Genomic DNA, 19,421 nt, shown 5'->3' with positions numbered 1-19,421 from the left:
CTGGGGCGCTCTGCTTCCCGCCTCCCCCGGTGAGTGCAGGGGTAAGCTTGACACATGCTGCCAGCGCCAGGTCCCCCTGCTAATCCCCTGGGCCATGTCTGTCCCTGGGGGAGGGGGCTTGGGAGAAGAGGTGGGATGGGGGCAGGAAGTGGTGGGGCAGGGGCAGAGGGAGTTGCCCTGGGCCCCGCACCCCCCTAGGAACACACAGTGGGGCCAGCTAGGGGCTGGGGCTGGCGGTGCTGCCGCATCAAAGCATGCAGCTGCATAGGGCACCATGAAATTTGGGGCAATTTGGTGCCCCAAATTTCATGGTGCCCTACGCAGCTGTGTATTCTGCGTATGCCTAAGGACGGCCCTGGCTGCACTTTTCAGGCTCAGGCCCATCATTTTTATCCTGGCAGCGTCTCTTAAACAGGAATGTTATGAAAGTTAGAAAATGTGCTTTAATTCTAGTCATATCTGTGCCTCTTACCACCCTTTCAAGCAAAGGTCCCAGCTGCCCCTTAAAAACACACAGTCCTGTGTATATGCCCTTCATGAGCAGTCATTAAAGACTGAGAAACCATTTCTCACCATTGATGGGATACAGTTCTAAGACACCACCGATCTCTTCCCCGAGTCCTAGCAGCTTGAGGATAGTTATGTGGCGCAGACCTGCAAAGGAACGAGAGAGGCTTTGGGTGACACCAGATCTTTCCGCTCAGGCATGGACAGATGTTCTTTTAACTGTCCAGCTCCATGCTTGTTTATTGGGGTCCAATCCCACCCTTCTGTGCAGGGACTGACACTGATTTCAATAGGAGTGCTGCATGTGAACCATAGACTGAAGCAACCATTCTGATAGTCTAGTCTGACCTCCTGCGTAACACAGGCTGTAGAATTTCCCTGAAATAATTCTGTGGCATTGTGGGCTTAATCAGGGGTTGGAATTTGGGGATAAACTAATCCATACAGGCAGTGTGAAACTTACGTTGTGAAAGCAGAGACACAGGGACATCCAATGTGGTTCTGCTGCGTGGGAAGGCAACCACAGAGGGACAGGCACACTGGGGAATTGCAGAAGCCAACTCTGTGGGCATAACTTCCTTTTCCCACACAATGGGAGGTGGGCTTGAGGGTGAGGGAAGTGGGGTGGGTGAGGGAAGTGGGGTGGGTGAGGTGCACCAAGAGGGACACACAGCAGGTGGATGCTACTGCAGTAGCGGTCATGGAGTCTCCTGGTGTGTGCATGGATGGATTCTTCAGAGGCTGAACGAAGGAGCCCTCTTGTCCCAAGCCCAGCCTTTTAAGTTGTTCCCTCAATATTCTGCTAATGTTCTTACACTTGCATAAACCAGAGTACAGAATAGCTCCTGCACATCTCTGGTCAGGTATACATAACAATATCTCAGTACTTGTGTTTATTGTTTGACTCAGAGAGTCTTTTATGAGGTCCAAACAACATGTGAGTTGGTGATCTTGTATTAGTTCCACCACCCAGGAATTGAAATGCCATGGGAAGAGCAGCTCTCATGTTGTTTTGGCCTCCACCATGACTCTACTCAGTCAAAACTGCCAACAACTAAGATCTGCAGGATTTTGCTCTAAGGCATTAAAAAAACACCTGTGAACAAAGTAAATATAAATAAAGACAAATATTAGAACCTTAGCTCACCCTGGCACAAAGCCACCAGGGCATTTGTGTTAAGGCAGGTAAGCTGGGCAGGTGCAATTTACTGCTCACATTTATAAATTGCTCATCATTTCCCCAAATTAGGGAACATACACTGGCTTTAAATGCATGGATCGTGAGCAGTCTTCCCTCTCATTTTTTCCACACATGTGCAGAATGAATTTTGTATGTGCACCAATACGGAGGTGCACATACAACATTCATGGGGTGGGGCCGAGGGGTTTGGAGTGTCGGAGGAGGCTCAGGGCTGAGGCAGAGGGTTGATGTGTAGGGGTGTGAGGGCTCTGGCTTGGGGTGTGGGCTCTGGGGTGGGACAGAGGGTTGGGAGGCAGGCTCTGGGGTGGGTCCGGAGATAAGGGGCTCAGGGATGGGGCATAGTGTTGGGGTGTTTGCAGGGATGCAGGCTCTGAGGTGGGGCTGGGGATGAGGGGCTCAGGGCAGAGGTTTGGGGAGGAGCTCTGGGGTGAGGCTGGGAATGAGGGGCTGGGGCAGAGGGTTGGAGTGTGAGGGGAGGTGAGGGCTCTGGCTGGGGAGGTGGGCTCTGGGATGGGGCCGGGGATGAGGGGTTTGGGTTGCAGGAGGGTGCTCCAGGGCTATGGTGGGGAGAGATGACTCCCTCCCAGCTCTCACTCCCCACAGCAGCACCTGGGTTCAGGGGGAGACGTGCCTCTCCCCGCTGCGGCAGCTCTGGGTCTGGGGCCAGGGGATAGGTGCCCCTCCCCCGGCCACGGAAGGGCTGGGCCAGGGCTGGGTTGGGGCCAGGGTGTCCCAGCTGCACAGGTCCAGGGCTGAGTTGGGGCTGGGGGAGGGGCACTGCAGCTGGTCCTGGATGGGCGGGTTCCCTGAGCACCTGTGTGGTGCTAAATATGCTGCTGCACAGCCATGCAGCTTACAGGGAACTTAGGTTGTGGGGGACGGGGCATAATCTCAAGTGAAGAAGCTGTAGGGTCTGGTAACTGATCAGGCAGCTTTAGAAGTGTCATGTTGATCTCCTAATACTTGAAGGATGGTCAGAGAACATCACTAGGTGCAAAGCAAAACTATGTTACTGTATCAGACCATGAGTCCAGTATCCTCCCCCCTATACAGATCAATCCACTGGTCCATCTAATCTCATAGCCCTCTAGGGGAGTGTCCTGCCATGCTGGATCAGACCATTGGTCCATCTTAGTCTGGTATCCTGCCTTTGGCAATAGAAGCATCAAAGAAGGGAAAATCACCCCTCCTAATTACTCCTGACTAGTTGTGCAACCCTGCTCATGGGGATGAAAACTCCTTCCTGACCCATGGAGCAGTTGTTGGGGTGAGATTCACAAAGGTATTTTAGGTACCTATCTTTCATTGAAATCAAGGGGAGTTAGGTCCCTAAATATATTAGTGAATCCCACTCTTCATGCCTTGAGGCATGAGATTTTGTTACCTTAGTTTGCAAAAAATCTCAGGAGATCAAAAGAGTAGTGAGAGCTTTATTTTAAATCAGTTGAAAGAAATGAAGAGAGAACCCCACCAAATGCATGAAAAAGTCAGCATGCAGAGAATAATGTGCTTATTCATGAGATGTACAGTGGCAAACTGTTTGGAAGTAACATAACCTGTAGCCCTCAAGCGGGAAATTACTAAATGGATCAGATTAAATCAGGCGTCCATTTTTTCTTTTTTAGACAGAGGATTGGAATGTTGTCTTTGAGAAAAGATCATAGAGACGCACCAGGATCCCAGTTAGTGAGGCATCTCTTTCTATACTGGGAAGAGTCCTGGAAGCTACTATTTTAGTGACCCAGAGGCAGGACGCTTGGAAATGGACAACTTGATTAAGAATATTCAACAATGGCATGAGGAAAAAAGGAGGGTCATGCCTTATTAACTCTCTGGAATTCCTTAAGGATATCCCCAACAAAAGGAAGAGAGTTAAGTGAATAGCGGATGTATACAGATCTTCAGAAAGTATGTGACAAAGTTCCACATCACACACTAATTTGGTATCAAGGGAAATGGAAGCAGCTGAGGGTGTGTATTACAGTGTGAATGCGATTAAGAGAGTGACTCTGTAAGGCCTGGTCTACAGTAGGGAGGGGATCGATCTAAGTTACACAACTTCGAAGTTGCATAACTTAGATTGATTTACCGTGGCGTCTTCACTACGGTGAGTCAACTGCTACCGCTCCCCCATCGACTCTGCCTGCGCCTCTCCCAGAGCTGGAGTGCAGGAGTTGATGGGGGAGCACTCGGGGATCGATTTATTGTGTCTAGACTAGATGCGATAAATTGATCCATGCTGGATCGATCGCTGACCGCCAATCTGGCCGGTAGTGAAGACATACCCTAAGTGACATTGTGTGGATCCCTGTTTATTCAGGCACCACTGACATTCTCTGAAACAGTTGGAGACATATGCTACAGAAGACATTCCACTACATTGCCGTTCAACAAGGACAAAATCTAGCCCCTGCCACTACAGCTGCACAGAAGACTCCAGACAGTGTGGAGCTATGATGCATGGAGGAGGCTATGCACCAGAAAGCTGGGCAGTGGTGTACTTGCTCAATTTACATGGCTGGTAGGGGTAGGACAGGGCATAGACTGAGCTGAGGGAACCCCCACTGCATGGATCCTCTAGCTCTTCCTTTCCAGTAAGGGCTATGGGCGCCCTGTGGCTCTTCATGCTAAGGGGCTTGAAGTGGCCTCCATGAAGATGCTTTGTATAGTTGGGATGAGGAAGGAAAGAACATCGCTCTCGCCATCCTTCCATGCATCTCCTTGCTGCCCATCCTGGCTCTGTACTGGGCTGATGATTGGTTCCTATAAGCACAACTTGCTTATACCACTAATTTGCTGAGCTGTGACAACAAGATGGACAAGCCCAGGGCTGTTCTATTGCTAAAATGCCCATCAGAGAGAGAGTCTAAGGGGCTTAACCCTTCCCTAACCTAAATGAGGGATTTCAGAGGAGGTATCAGCACCCCCAATGGTATGCTTGGGTGGCAGCGGTTACTACGGTTCATGTCAGAGGTTTGTCTTCTTTCATCCCTAGCTGGGTGGATTCGGTTAAGTTTTCAGTTGGACAGACCTCCTCAGACTGTCAGGATTTAGATCTGAGTGAAGGAATCCATCCCCAAATGGCACTCCGGAAGGATGTGGTGTGGGGAGCAAGAGCGTAGTACAATCTAACTTACCAAAATTACAGGCCTGTCCACTGAGGGCAGAAAGCTGCTGGGAATAGGCCCAGTCCTCGTCGTTGGGAGCAGAGATCACCAGCAGCCTCCTCCTCCATCGAAACCTGGAAAGAGATGAGAACACAACAGAGAAGCATTGTTCTGTGCTGCCTCAAGCACCCTGTGCATTGTTTTTAATTGAGGGGTCAGTGTAGATATGGTATTTCACAACCTTCAAAGTGCTTTATGGAGCAGCCAAGGGGGCCCATTAGACACTACTTTGACTCACATGATGCGCAATGCATCTTGCTCCTAAGGGAACCACAGTGCATCATGGAAGATGTAGTCTGACCCAGGAGCCTGGCCCTTGAAGCTTCCAAACGGCAACTCCGATGAGGCACTGTAGCACCGTAAGTAGTTTAATGTCGAACTGACATGAAACAAAATGTTTCTATTCAGTTCCACAAAATGAACTGACCTCACCTGAAACAATGTTTCATTTCTTTTTTTTCCTGATGGAACATTGAAAAATGTTGGCAAATTCAAAACTTTCTAAATGAAAATTTTGATTTTTGCAGAAATTGCATTTTTTTGTCAAAACATCATTTTGAAGGAAAATTCCCACCCATCTCTAGTGGGGAAGCATTTTTAAAGGTTTGTTAGTGTTAACTTAGGTGCTGAATGTGCTCCCCTAACTTGCTTGGAGGGGTTATAGAATTATAGAAAAACAGCTTAACTCAGCTTTCATTATTGCTCCATAATTCATATTTGGGGGTATGTCCATACTGCAGTGGAGGTAGGTTTGGTAAGCTAGTGTGCTAAAAATAGCAGTGGTACTGGCAGCAGCATGGGCTAGTTGCCTCAACTACAGTCCTATCTGAGACCCTAGGTACGTACTTGGGTGGCTAGCCCATCACACTGCCACAGCTACATGGCTATTTTTAGTGCACTAGCTTGATCAAAACTAGCGTGTGTATGTCTACCCAAGTTGGAAATTACGCCACCAGCTGCAAAGCAGATGTAGACTTTGAGAGCTTAGAGGAGATGTGCTACAGAACGGACACTTTTTTTTTTTTTTTGGCTTTTAACCACAAGTGGCTCTTTAATGTGTCTCCTGCAACTCTTTGCAGCATTTGATATTAAAACACTGTGTGATTTAAGTATTAACCAGTCTGTTATTAACCAATCAGGATACTTTTACTATGTTATTAAGCTATCAACTTGCACTAAATTATTAACTTATTTGTTGTGAGAATAATATATAAAAAACTAAATATTTCCCCCATTATTCACACTACTGTGGCTCGTTTGGGTAATGTTGATTGCTAATTTGACTCCTGAACACTGAGGTCTGCGTATCGCTGTGCTAGAGGAAGTAGGGAAAGAAGGCAAGAGATGAAGAATGAGAAACGGGATGGGCAAAGCAGCTTAAAAATAAACCCAAGCTCTCCCCCAACACTCCCGTCTCCGATTTATATTTGACTCTAGAACCAAATTCAAGACATATGTTTATGAAGGTTCCCAAATGTTTGGTCAATGTTTTCATTCATTATTTGTATTCGAATTAGAGATGGAGCCTGAGCTGCAAAGTTTGTATCCAGACCTGAGTTGTCTCAATGTTCAGGTAGTGTTCAGATCTAGGACTTTGGTTCATCCCATTTACAGCTGGGATTCTCTATTAATTTCATAGTGTGGCACCCATCTTAATAAAGGGTTTATCTCCTCCGCTCCTGTTTGTCATGATCACCTCCCCCCAACATTCATGAATGTACAAACCACCTCCCCCTCCCATTTATGAGTACAATGTCCCTGTGGCAACTAGAGCAATTTCTTCCATGGAAAAGGAGGATGAGAGGAACGATGGTGTAGTGATTTAGCATGCTGACTTAGGAGACATGGGTTCAGGTCCCTGCTCCACCCTAGCTTTCCTGTGTAACCTTGGGGTAAGTTATTTTAGTCTCTCTCTCTCTGCCTCAGTTCTTCATCCTGTATAATGTAGGTAATAGTACTGCCCTACCTCAGAGGGGTGTTGGGACAGTAAATGTGATAAAGACTGTGAGATGCTCAGATAGTGGGGTAATGGGAGCCATATATATAGCTATGAGAGAAAAGTATTGAGTGTACTCTTGGCTTCATTTTAGCAGTTGGAACAAGGAGGAGCCAGCACCATGTGACTAGCCAGCTCCCTGTGGACCAGAATCAGGTGTTCCACAGACCAGCGTTTGGGAACCTTTGCAGTAGAGGAATATAGGCCAGATGTAACTTGAGGGTCCAGGTCCAAATCTGAACACTCACAATATTTGGGGGTGCTGGATTTAGGAGTTCAGTTTCGTCTCTAATTGTCATACCTATGTTCTTCCCAGTTCTGTCCAGGACTGGAAGAGGATAAAGCCTAATCTCAATTTTGCATATTCAAACATCTTGACTAAGCATCTGAATTTTGAATGCTCAGCCATCTTGACTCTCCATATCTCAAGATCTTTACCCATTGCCATCTCTAGTTGATATAATGGCACTGGAAATTGTATTGCAGACTGGGACAGAAAAATCACCATAGAATTTCTCACAATACACGTTAGCTTTCAAGTTGTTCTATGCTGCTAGAAGAGCTCCAACAGGTTGCAGTCATACAGTTTGTATATGGATTAGAGCTGCTCCTTCTAACTGAACATTTCACTGTGAGGACCACCTGGCATTTTCCACCCAAGAAGGGTGGTGACAAGGAAAGATTTGTAACCAGTCTCAAAAACCTAAATGAAAGGTTACTTAGTATTCTAAAACAATCACTTTTCTCTGTAAAGGTGCCTCCCCATCCAAAACTAATTAGGATTAAAAAAATTCACAAAACTGCAGGGATATTTTTGTACCAGGAAATGCTCTTTTAAATGGAGGCAGATGTTGCTATAATACGTAACAACAACAACAGTATTTACTTTGAGCAGTATGATACAAGCCTATAAGACATCCCAAAGCTTCAGAACCTGTCAATGTCACCATTCACAGGCAACTTTGAACTAGCTGTTTGTCTTTTTGAAATTTTTGGGCTGAGTCCAAAAAGAAAGGTCTACACGCATGGTAATTTTCTGGGGAGGTTCTAAGTAGGCCAGTGCTTGTGTCACATCAAGGCCTTCTGGGACAAAAGGCAGGACTTTTGTTGGGGCAGGGAGTTGCTGTTGTGTTTTTCTTATTTTAAGTAAAAAAACAAGTTACATTGTTTTTTAGGCTATTGATGCCAGCTGATGAAGCAATGGCTGAGTTCCTCAGCCATACTGCATAGCAAAGAGATTCAAGCCAGCTCTTGACTAGCTGGTCTGCTGATGAGGTAATGGCCCTGCTTCCCCACCCAGGGCCACCCACTTAAGTCCGCTGTAGTCTTTCCACTGCCTTTAATGGGCTTTGGATCCGTTTCCCCATGGAGCACAGTGAAGAAATCGAGGGCAGCTTCTAACCAGCTGGTCTGGTGGTTTGGCAATCAATGGCCTGACTTCTTCATTCCCGTACGACTGAAGAGAGAGATTCCCCGGAGGGAGCCTTAAGCCCTGAAGAGTGCCCTGCTGGCAGGAGGAAGCCTATGTGGGAGCGCGTGGGCGGAGTGAAAGAAAGGCAAAAATCATGTCACCCTTTTAAAAAAAAAATACCCAAAAATCTCCTTTGTGATATTTTCAAAACTTAACATGGGAAAAGCCCCATCCTAGCTATAAGTAGGGGCTTAGGATGGAAATTTTGGATTAGATTCTGCCATGGCACCTAGCCATGCAGCTACATGGACCAAGGTGTAAATCAGGCTGGACTTTGGCTCATAAATGGTGAGAGCCTCTTGCAGGAGTTGTTTATTTAAGAAAAACATTCACAAAGTTAATTCATAAAAAACAAGGGGGGCAGAATTGGAGCAAGGCCGGAGGGAGAGGTTCTACAGGAGATGGAAGAGTAACCGCAGTTCTGATGCACAAACGTGTCTGATACACTGAGTCTCCTTTTCCCTTGGTCTTCCATCCAAGTACCGGCCTGACTCAGCCCAACCCTCTGGCTCTGCTGGAATGAATCACTCACTCAGCCTATGCTGTCATCGCCAGTGTAGATGTTTGGGGATGGACTTTACCAAGGAACTTGTACCATGAGCCTTCAGCTGTGCAAGGATGAAGATAATAGAGAATACAGTGCTTCCCACAGTTAGTAAGGGACTGGCACCCACATACCCCTTCAACAGAGCCTTATTTCTGATAAGCAGCAGGTCTGGCATTTGGAATCTGAGAGCCTCCAGGCAGTTTTGTATTCAGATCTTCAACCTCTTTTCCCTACAACCTCCCTCCGTCCTCTACATTAGTCTGCAAGGGAGGTCAATGGTCTCAGTCTGGTCAGTGAGCTCAGACTGCTCCCCCCTCCCCCCAATGGACACTCCCCACGAACATTTGTGGGTTTCAAGGGTTCCCAAAGCCAGCTCTGACTAGTGGTTTCCTTCCATGCCATTCATGCAAATTAAGAATGATATTTACATAGTTTAACTGACTTCCCTGATGAGCGACAGCAGGGGGTGACTCAGTTCTGGCAGTTTCATTCACAGGGAGAGGTAGTTTATGGACAAAATAAAATGAGCCCTGCTGAGGGCCAGGCCAGATTCAGTGACTGGCACGATCTATCCGCCCTTTAAAGACCCATTGATTCCCACTTCCTAGTAAACAAAAAACATCTTTGGAGACAGTTGTGTTTATAGATCCTCTATTTCTGCTTTTCTCTTCCCCTATTTTTTTTTTATTACTAGGGCTATTTTTAGTGAAACACAATTTTGTGGCTTCCTTCTCTGCTAGTATACAGGCTCTTTATTGCCTAGGACAGCTGTTCCCAAAGTGTGGTGGTTCTTGGTGGTGTAGAATGAGTCATTCTGAGAGCCAAGCAGGAGGGGAATGTAGGAGTTTGGAGCTGTGGTGGATCTGGTAAAGGCTCTTTCTCTCTCTGAAGAACCAATGACTTATGCATTCACCTCTCCCAGCTGCTTATTCCTCTTGGAGTCACAATCCTCAATGTCCTCTCAGTCATTTTCATAGCAATCAGGCATAAGAGTACAAACTGAGGATTTTGATGGTAGGGGAGGAATATGCAGCAGCAACAGGTGAAATCCTGAACAACAGGAGATCTCATTTTTGTGCAGATCACCCAGTAATGGAGATGGGTCAGAGCTGCAACATTTAACTTCAGATCTGAATTTCTCCGAAGTCCAGGCACAGTTTACATCCAGGGGTTTTGCTTTGTGGGGAGAAGAGTAATACAGAATATACAGACTACATGAGCAAAGCCGTCTCTCTAAGCAGGTTTTTTCAGATGTTTTCCAGGAGGCATTTGCAGCTCTTTTATACTGGCTGGTGACTAACGCAGGGCAAAGAAAGGCAGAATTATTTCAGACATGATAAGAAGGATGTTAGGGAAAATGGAGTCAGTGATCTGCACTGCACGGAAGGAGTTGCAGCTGAAATAATGAGATTGTGGCATGTGGCGTCCAGTGACTGAAGTACAGAAACATTGCAATGCTATTTTAGAGCTTAATAGGTTCAAAGCAGTGCACAAACATGAGCTAATTAATCCTCCCTTGCCCCTGTGAAGCAGATTAACTTTATCTGTGGAAACAGACACAGAAAAGTGAAGTATCTTGGCCAAGACTGTGCAGTGAGCCTGTGGAAACAGAACCCAGGAGACCCCAGGGCTGTACTCTCCACAAGAGTATGCTGCAGCTGTATCAGAGTTAACTGTGGTTAAATCTCATTATTTGCTGGAAATGATAAATATTGCGAAGTCTATTAAAAAAACCTCTTTCCTTAAAAATAAAGTATGCCAGATATTTTAAATATGATTAATTATCACTAGCAGCTAGAAACAGGTCAGTGCTGAAAGTAATACCTGGATAAGAAATTTTCCAGGGACTGTTTCTTGTCATCTTTGCAGACAATACCTTCCCTCTTCTGCTTTTCCATATCTTTGATTCGTGACTGGAAGGTGTCAACGAAATCAAATATCGACTTCATTGCAATGGGCACTTCATAATATTGCTATAAAATAAAAGGTAAAGAATAGGTCAAATTACAAGCAAAGCACATAACATGCCACTGCCAGAAGAGATAGAGAGGGTGGAAACTGTCCCTGATTTCACAGAGACTGATTGTGAGGAACTGGATTATTCTTAGGATTCCAGCTTTAAATGTTTGCCTTGTAGGACAAACTTGTGTGTCAAGACACTGCATGCAGCTCACTAGAATCAGGTTATCTTGCAGTATCATGCTGTGTCCTAGAACATCATTCATATACGATGCAGTATCAGCATGTTGTGTCATTATATCCCATGGCAGCCCCAGGCTGCATTTCAGGACACCACGTGCTGCATTCAGCTCCCCAGATAGAGGTAGTTTTATGCTTGTGGTGAGTTGCCAGAGCACCATCCCAGCACAAACCCAGACCTCCCACTGGAGTTTCCCCATCTTGAAAAGATGGACTGTGCCCTCCACCCTTCCCGTTTGCTGTCAATCTCCCATGCTGTCCACCTTCTAGCTGATGCAATCCTTCTGACCCTCCAAGTAATGGCAAGGCCCCAAACCACCCTCTCTCATGCATCTCATAACAGTCCACAGCATATTTCTGCTTTCCAATGCCTATATGTTCAAAGAGCTCAGCTCCCCACCTTGACCCTCATGTCAGTATCCGTCAGCACCATGAAGAAGTCATTGTAGGTCATCCCATATTCTTTCCTCAGCTCATTGATGAGGTGCTGGTCCACTAGGTCATCATCTTCTACCACCTTCATGGGCTTCTCATTATCTTAAAAGCAAATAAACTGCTGATAAACATGGAATCACAGAGCAAACTCTCATGAGTTTCATCACGTAAGTCACACAAAAGGGGCCCAAACATCACTCCCCCTCGCTCTCACTAGTCATAACGGGCCATGGTTTTCAAAAGGGAAGTGATTTTGGTTGCCTAATTTGTGGCACCGTAAAGCGGACTGATTTTCAGTCCCCACCTTCTGAAAATCAGGCCCCTTAAAGGTATCTTGAGCTGGACATCCAAAATTGCCTGTCACTGTTGAAAATCTAGGCCATATGTAGTTTATCCTGAAGGAACTCAAAGATCTTCACAGATATTTCACAACAACGGAAATGCAGTCACTTCTGGAATGGTATGTAGTGTTTATTTAACAGTGTACTGCAATATTCTATGAAAAACAACATATCCAAATAAAACAGCACAGAGAATTTAAAACTGTAAATTACAGTTAGCACAGTTGGATTTTGGTTAGAATTCCTGAGTTAACATCCCTATTCTTGCAAAAATTGACATGGGATCATTAATGATCACACGTGACCAGGACTGCTGTTTTGTTTCATCCAAAAGGCAGCAGGTCCAACCCTTTAGTGCCATGTTGGGGAACTGATTTACTACTGAGTGCCACCTACTGATCATACACACACACACACTTCCCCATGCCAGCCCTCAACAATTGAAAAAGAAAGGCCTGCAGGTCAAGCCTGATTATGTAAATACACTCATCTCTACTGCGATCACAGAAGACATTCAAAAAGGCTTGCTAAGACACAGAGACAGTATTTTCATTTTGAAAAGAAAGCATCTTTGAGCTACCCACATGCAGCCCCCCCAAAAGTAAAACTAAACTAACCAAAATCTCAAACAGCTGAAAAGATTTTTAACAAGTGAAAACATTATTTTTGTTTTCCTACATCTGAATAACCAAAATGACCAAACTGATCCTGCAGTCACTTTCACATATGCACCAGAAAAATAAAAAAAAATCACTTCTAAGAAGTGACCATAAGAAACCATAAGAAATTCCAGTCCATTATAAAGGTATAGCCAGGTGACTTAAAAAAGGTTTGAAATAGCAATGTCATCATCATCTTAATCTCAGCCACAGTGTCAATAGTGCTGTTCTATAGTACTGCAGCAAGGATCTAAAACACTCCACTACACAGTAGCATTCCTGCAGTGTTTTGTATAGTTTCTGTTTGTTTCTGTAAAGGAAGCCCCAATCGCACATGAAGCACCTGTTAAATGGGATTAACTCTGCCTCAGCTGGCATCTTTAAAGTGGCTATTATCACAACACAGCACCGAAAGAAAAAGGTGCATAATCCAAAGTGTCTGTAATATCCAAAAGAGATATTAAAAGGTACATGCAACAGAGAGTGAGATCATACTGTACCCCCACTATCTTCTATTGCAGTTCCCTAAGAATGCAGGTGGAAATGGGAGCAATAAGATATATTAAATCTCACAGCACAGGAATCATATTAACATGTAGCAATAGAGAAATAAATAAATGAAAAATGCCATTAAAGGAAATGTGGGGCACAATAAACTGTGAAAGAGTACAGTAATACCTGTGCTATGCTATTCTATAGCACCTGCCACCTGAGGATCTCAAAACACTGCAATCATTAATGAAGCCCCCCCCTCCAAGATGTATATATTGCTATCCCCAATTGCACATGGAGAAACTGAGACATAGGTATTAAGTGACTTGCCTAAATCAGAAACAAGCCATGGCAGAGCTGCAATAGGACCCAGGAGTCCCACTCCCCTGCTCTAACCGTTAGACAATAGTGAATAGGGACGAGGCAAACTGAGTTGGATAAACTAAATAAATACTGATCAGAATATTTGATCTCTGCAAACAGTTTGGTTCACTATTCATTACTTTTCTTTTTCATGCATTTCTGAACATCTCCATGCTATGGGGGATATGAGTGTGGATTCAAAGCTCACTGCAGGCCCATTGTCTCTATAACTGGATGCACAAAAACCCTGGATCTTGTTCAGATATGGATCTGAACTTTTTGCAGCTTGGGCCTGTTTCTAATAGAAACAGTCAACAGTCTGAATGTTCCAGTGGTCACACTTTCTATTATGGGTATACTTACAAATAGTTTATGAAGGGTTAGTACATGATTAACAGCATGTTATGGACATGATTCATATGTGCTAAACAGGGTCATAGGCACAGCGGTAGAAGATGATGTCATTGATTACAAGCCTTGGTTATAAGCAGCCTATTGAGTCCCTGGACTCTGACAATCACTTTACCATTTATTAAAACAGCTGTAAATCATATGAAATATTTATACATTCTTAAATTGTAAAACTGGCCAGGAGTAAACTTAGGCTGGGAAGCAGAAGAAAGTTTGTAGCCATCTGATGAGTGAGTTTCTGGAACAGCCTTCCAAAAGGAACAGCAGGAGCAAGAAACCTAACATTGTAAAATGGAGCTTGATAAATTTTTGAATGGGACTATATGATGGGATTACCTGTGATAGCAGGGAACTGGACACAATGACCCAAGAGATCCCCTCCAGTCCTATGTTCTTATAAAATGTGACTTCTAAAACATATACTAATTATTACTAATACTAATTATTAATAAATGCAAACAACTCTGCAAAGCAAAGACAAACCATCTCAATAGAGTAGGGCAAGAAAGAACAGCGAGAAATGTGACTGCAGCCCGCTCAGTGGTAGGTTACTTGACACCATATAAATGTAAAACAAACATTAACCATGTGTCTATAACCATGGCACTATTTGTTTTGTTAATATTGCAAATGTCAACACTGAGGTGACATTTTAGGGCTTCTCTTCAGGGGAGCCCAGAGAAGACAAACTATTTGGCAACGCTCCTCTTCACGACTGATAGCTTAAGGCAGAGAGTAAGACTAGAAGTTAAAGGCAGGAGCAGGAGACAGAACTAGACATTTTTGCAAACTGGGAAGAGATTACTAGCCAGAGAACCCAGGGGTCCATTTCAAGACCACTCTGTTATTCACCACCTGCCCTCAACCTCCATGGCCAGAGATGGTCTCCAGCAGCAGGACCAGCATCATTCTGCTGTGCAAAGATAGGGCAGGATTGAGAGCGGCCACATGATCTACTGCCACATGGAAGCTGCTCTCTTTCCACCTTTTTTGGAGGGGTCACAGCAGGAATGTGGGAACCCTGGCACCCTCACGGCTTCAGTAGCAGCCACAGAGCAGTTCTGCCACTGGGGGGGGAAGAATTCGTTTCCTCCCTCCCTCACATACATCTCCACAGTGCCCAGCCCAGCTACTTAGGGGCTTGGGGAGAGGATTTAGATGAGGTCACAGCGAGGTTGAGTTGCTTGGATGAGCAGAACAGTGGCTCAGTGCATTAAGTATTGGCTATGGACCTAAGCAATGTGGATTGTAGTCTTGGGTACAATGCTTAGTTTGTTAACATGAGGTCCTAGCATTTGGAGTGAAGGTGGGCTGTGCAGCCCATGCATATGTGGCTAATTGGAGTAAGATTTTCAAAAGTACTCAGCACTGACCTAACTCTGCTCTTAGGGAAGTCAGTTGGGAGACTCTCCTGGGATACAATAGGAGCAGAGCTAGACAGTGCTTTTGAAACCAACCTGCTACTGAATGTGTGTATCTTTTCAGATGTGCATTGAATGAGGCCAACTCTGAAGGAGACTTTATGAGTTCAGTCAGTAGTGCTCACTAGTGTCTGGTGAGAGATTTAAATCTATGCTTTCCTTTAGATCCATAGATTTTAAGGCCAGAAGAGACTATTATGGTCATCTAATCCAACCTTCTGCACAACACAGGCCAGAAATCCTCACCCATTGATTCCTGCATCAAGCCCATACCTTTTGGTTGAGCTAGAGCATGTCCTTAAGCTGGAAATTTCAGGAGAAGAGATTCTTGCATGAGATTATTATATTATTATCATTTAGTATTTGTTTTACAGTAGTGCAGGAAGGCCCCATCCAAGACTGGGACTCCACTGTGCTGGATACTAGTGCATCTGGTTAGGCCATCAATATTGCCAGCACAGCTCTCCTTGGGAGATATTGCTGCTTCTGGTCCTGACAAGAAGCCAGACAGGACCAAATAAAAAAATGAAAAGGGAAAAAAGAAAAATAAATTCCTATTTTCTGAATATATAAAAGGTTCAGGCTTTGGCACAAGTTCAGATGGGCTCTATTTTAACCAAGTTGTTTTTCTCGTGTCACTAGCTGAGATGAACCTACAAAAGCCAGTAAGTGAACACTTCAATCTCCCTGGACTTTCTATAACAGATTTAAAAGTAACTATTCTTGAACAAAAACACTTCAGAAACAGACTTCAAAGAGAAACTGCAGAACTAAAATTCATTTGCAAATTTAACACCATTAACTTGGGCTTGAATAGGGACTGGGAGTGGCTGGCTCATTACAAAAGCAGCTTTGCCTCTCCTGGAATTGACACCGCCTCATCTATTATTAGGAGTGGACTACATCCACCCTGATTGAATTGGTCCTGCCAGCACTGGTTCTCCACTTGTGAGGTAACTCCCTTCTCTTCATGTGTCAGTATAATAATGCCTGCATCTGTAATTTTCACTCCATGCATCTGAAGAAGTGAGTTTTTTTACCCACGAAAGCTTATGCCCAAATAAATCTATTAGTCTTCAAGGTGCCACCGGACTCCTTGTTGTTTTTGTGGATACAGACTAGCACGGCTACCCCCTGATACTTGACACCCTGTAATCCTTCTGTGTTTCATCACCTAGTTTCTTTCTTCTATCTGAGGATTCCACTCTCGTACACTTGCATGGTTTCTGGAACTTTGCTGGGTTTGGGTTAAACCTGGAACAGGCAGAAGGAGTATGGCGTATGTCAAACAGAGTGCATTTCTGTTTTATTAGCCAGATTGCAACTACATATAATCCTTATCAGGGCATTGACATGTGTATGGGCCTAATTCTGCATGGCGTGATCTTGAGTAAACTTAGACTTACTTAGAAAGAGCTTTCCCTGCTCCAGGTGTGCTATAGAGACTCAGAAATGCTCTCTAGACTCTGCTTTCAGTGCTCCACTCTGAGTGGCTGGTAATTCCTATTACGTTTGATGGAATAAATGGGCCCAGGGAGTCACACCCCTCACAGACACAGGGACCTAGATCCTCTTCTGAGGGAGCAGGGTGGTAGCAGGCATTCCGTCACAATTTCCTGAACCTCAGACCAGCTGTCTACCAGACCTAAAATGCCATGAAAGAGCTGAGCTCATAAGATTTCCAGCCAGTCTCCCTTACCCAAGAAGTTTGGAGAAACAGCTAAACTTCCAAAGGAAACTGGGTTTGATGTGGTAGAGCTATGAGAAAGAGCAATAGTTTCTATATAAACTCTTCAAAAGCTGCAATCCAGCAAAGCACATAAACCCATGTGTAACTTTAAGCATAGAGCAGCCCTGTGATGTAGTGGGGCCGGATTGCGCTGAAATGACATACCGGCACTTTTGCCGCATGGAGGACACCATTTTGTTGTCAAATGGCATCCTACACACAGCATGACCTCACATGCGCTGTGCGTCTGAGGTCATGGCCTATAGAGGATACCATTTTGTAGAGCAAAATGGCATCCTCTGCACAGTGTGACCTTGCATGCTCTGTGTGTCCGAGGCCATGCTGGCAGGGGTGTTCCCACGCTTGGGGCATTCTGATAGTACCAGTACTTGCCCATTCAGGACTACACCCCTGGAATAGCCCTATTTGACATCAATGGGATTATTCACATATTTAAAGTTACACATAAGCTTAAATGTTTTGCTGGACTGGGAACTAAGGACCTGGTCCAAAACCCACTGAAGTCAACAGAAAAACTCCCACTGAGTTCAGTAGGCTTTGCATCAGGACCTGAACTTGTACACTCAGATTTGCAAAGCTGCCTAAGGGAATTGGATACCCAGCTCTCATTTGGCACTTTGAAGATGCCCCCCTTAAAGAAGGCAGCAGAGGGTGTGTGTAGCTGGTTTAGATGCTTAGTGGAATATGCATGGGCTGAACAAAGTATCTAGAAGAACCCTGGGTTCATTCACTGACAGTTGGGGTGGTGCATAGTACCATGAGCTGAACAACTTTACACCAGCCACCGACAGTAGCCAGGCTGGTTGTACATTGCTTTATGAGTAAAGAAAGCACGTTTGCTTGAGCCCCTTCTAAGAGAATGAAAAGGCTCCAGATATCCAAAAGAATATCCGCACCACAATAAGTAAACTAAAGCTGCGCTCAGCACCAGATTCAAACTTCCTTCCCCGAATTTTTGCACTGTTTGGTTGGGGTCCATCTCTAGGCAAAACATGTTTAACAAAGTGGGGGAAATACTGAAAAGCACACCCTTACAATGACCAGGCCTGAGAACACTCATTCTGTGGGCATGCTAAAAATCAGACATTTGCTAGAGAGGAGAGAGCTGATTCAGAGAAGGGAAGGAACTCTGACACAATAGCTGTCTAGTAAGATTTCCTGTCTGTCCCGGTTTTAGCCCATGTTTGTGAGGAATGCATTTTGCATGGCATTTTGGAAGGGTGCTTCCAAATCTGTTCCAACCAAACCAAGTGCAAAGGGAGGAGAAAATGTAACATTCAGCAACAGGAAGGGAACCATTTGGAACTTCAGAATGGGAATTGGGTTGGTCTGAGTTGTGAGGAACTTTTTATTTAATCGAAACCAATTTCCCCCTCCGCTGTGAAATGACTCCTGTGTGTGACACTGGCCAATTTATTGTGGCAGTTCTTAAAGCCTAATAGGCTGTAGCCAGCCACTTGCTGCTGATGGTCTGCAAAACAAATCCAGTGATATCATGGAAATGTAACTATTCAGTTACCCAAAGAGATGAATACGTGAGATGTCTACAGGCCTGAACCAAATGATCATCCTGCCCTCCCCCGGTCATACTTTTCTGCTTTCTACTCTTCCACTGGCATTAGAAACTACCACACATTTCACCTTACAGTGCTGGAAACCTAAACATGGGAAATACCAGAGACAGCTATGTAAATACAAAGTGCAGGCAGTAGGCGGGGGGAAGTTGCCACAACAAAGGATTTCTCTTAGACTTTAATCCCAGTTGGGTTTCTCCCTTCCCTCCACCATGTTCGGCCCACCTTAAAAAAAAGAGACAGGAGAGAAATAAATATGTAAAAAAATGAACCTAGTTGAAAGTGGTCAATCTTCATGCTGCTGTTGTTCATGGTGCCGAAAATTGTGATGACTGAGATTTTCCTTGTGGCCATCTTGCAGAAACTCTCCAGGTATTCGTCTCGCTGTTGCACGTACATGGTGTTGTCGGCCTTGGGGGTCGTGATCAGCTAGGGGATGGCAGAGACAAAGAGTTTGATTAGTTTTGGAACAAAGCCAGAGCGAGCCCCTATGTCAGAGGAGCAGCTCTCCAAAGCGGAACAGTATCTTAGTGCTTGCCTCTTGAGGTTTCTTTTCTACACAATAGCCAGCAGCTCAGGAACTTACATTTATTTGTTTAGGGATAGATTGTGTCTTTAGGCCCAGCCCCGAGCAAAAGGTGATAGGTCAGCTAAAGGAATAGCCCCAGAGACACCCCTCCAAGACACAGTCACTCTGGTGCTCCCCTGTTGTGCTGGTAGGAGAAGAGTAAGTTGCTACAGACTTTACCAGGAACAACCTACTCCCCTCTTACATCTTTGCCTTTCTGAATCCAGTCAGTTTTCCAGCCCAACCCATCGAGGTGGGAGTAGGTAGACCGACCCACCCTCACATCCATTTGTTTATAGAGGCAGGAACACTGGGTACA

General features: G+C 45.0%; 1 protein-coding gene across 3 annotated transcripts in view; it reads right to left on the bottom strand.

Moving 5' to 3' along the window:
- The window catches only part of CCDC80 (coiled-coil domain containing 80), a 42,805-nt gene that overhangs the window by 5,513 nt on the left and 17,871 nt on the right, over positions 1–19,421 (bottom strand). For 2 of the 3 annotated variants that reach the window (XM_045001674.1, XM_045001673.1), the window contains 5 exons: positions 18,807–18,963; positions 11,489–11,625; positions 10,714–10,862; positions 4,846–4,949; positions 574–654 (listed from right to left, as the gene is read on the bottom strand). In XM_045001674.1, the coding sequence (XP_044857609.1) occupies positions 574–654; positions 4,846–4,949; positions 10,714–10,862; positions 11,489–11,625; positions 18,807–18,963 (628 nt within the window). Of the gene's footprint in view, positions 1–573; positions 655–4,845; positions 4,950–8,616; positions 8,951–10,713; positions 10,863–11,488; positions 11,626–18,806; positions 18,964–19,421 lie in introns of those variants that run through there. The other variant, XM_045001675.1, reaches the window with a different exon arrangement.

This window comes from Mauremys mutica, chromosome 1, assembly GCF_020497125.1.
Source record: "Mauremys mutica isolate MM-2020 ecotype Southern chromosome 1, ASM2049712v1, whole genome shotgun sequence".
NCBI classification, from domain to species: domain Eukaryota; kingdom Metazoa; phylum Chordata; order Testudines; family Geoemydidae; genus Mauremys; species Mauremys mutica.
Note: the sequence above shows the minus strand (reverse complement) of the source record. Positions and strands in the feature narration are given on the sequence as shown.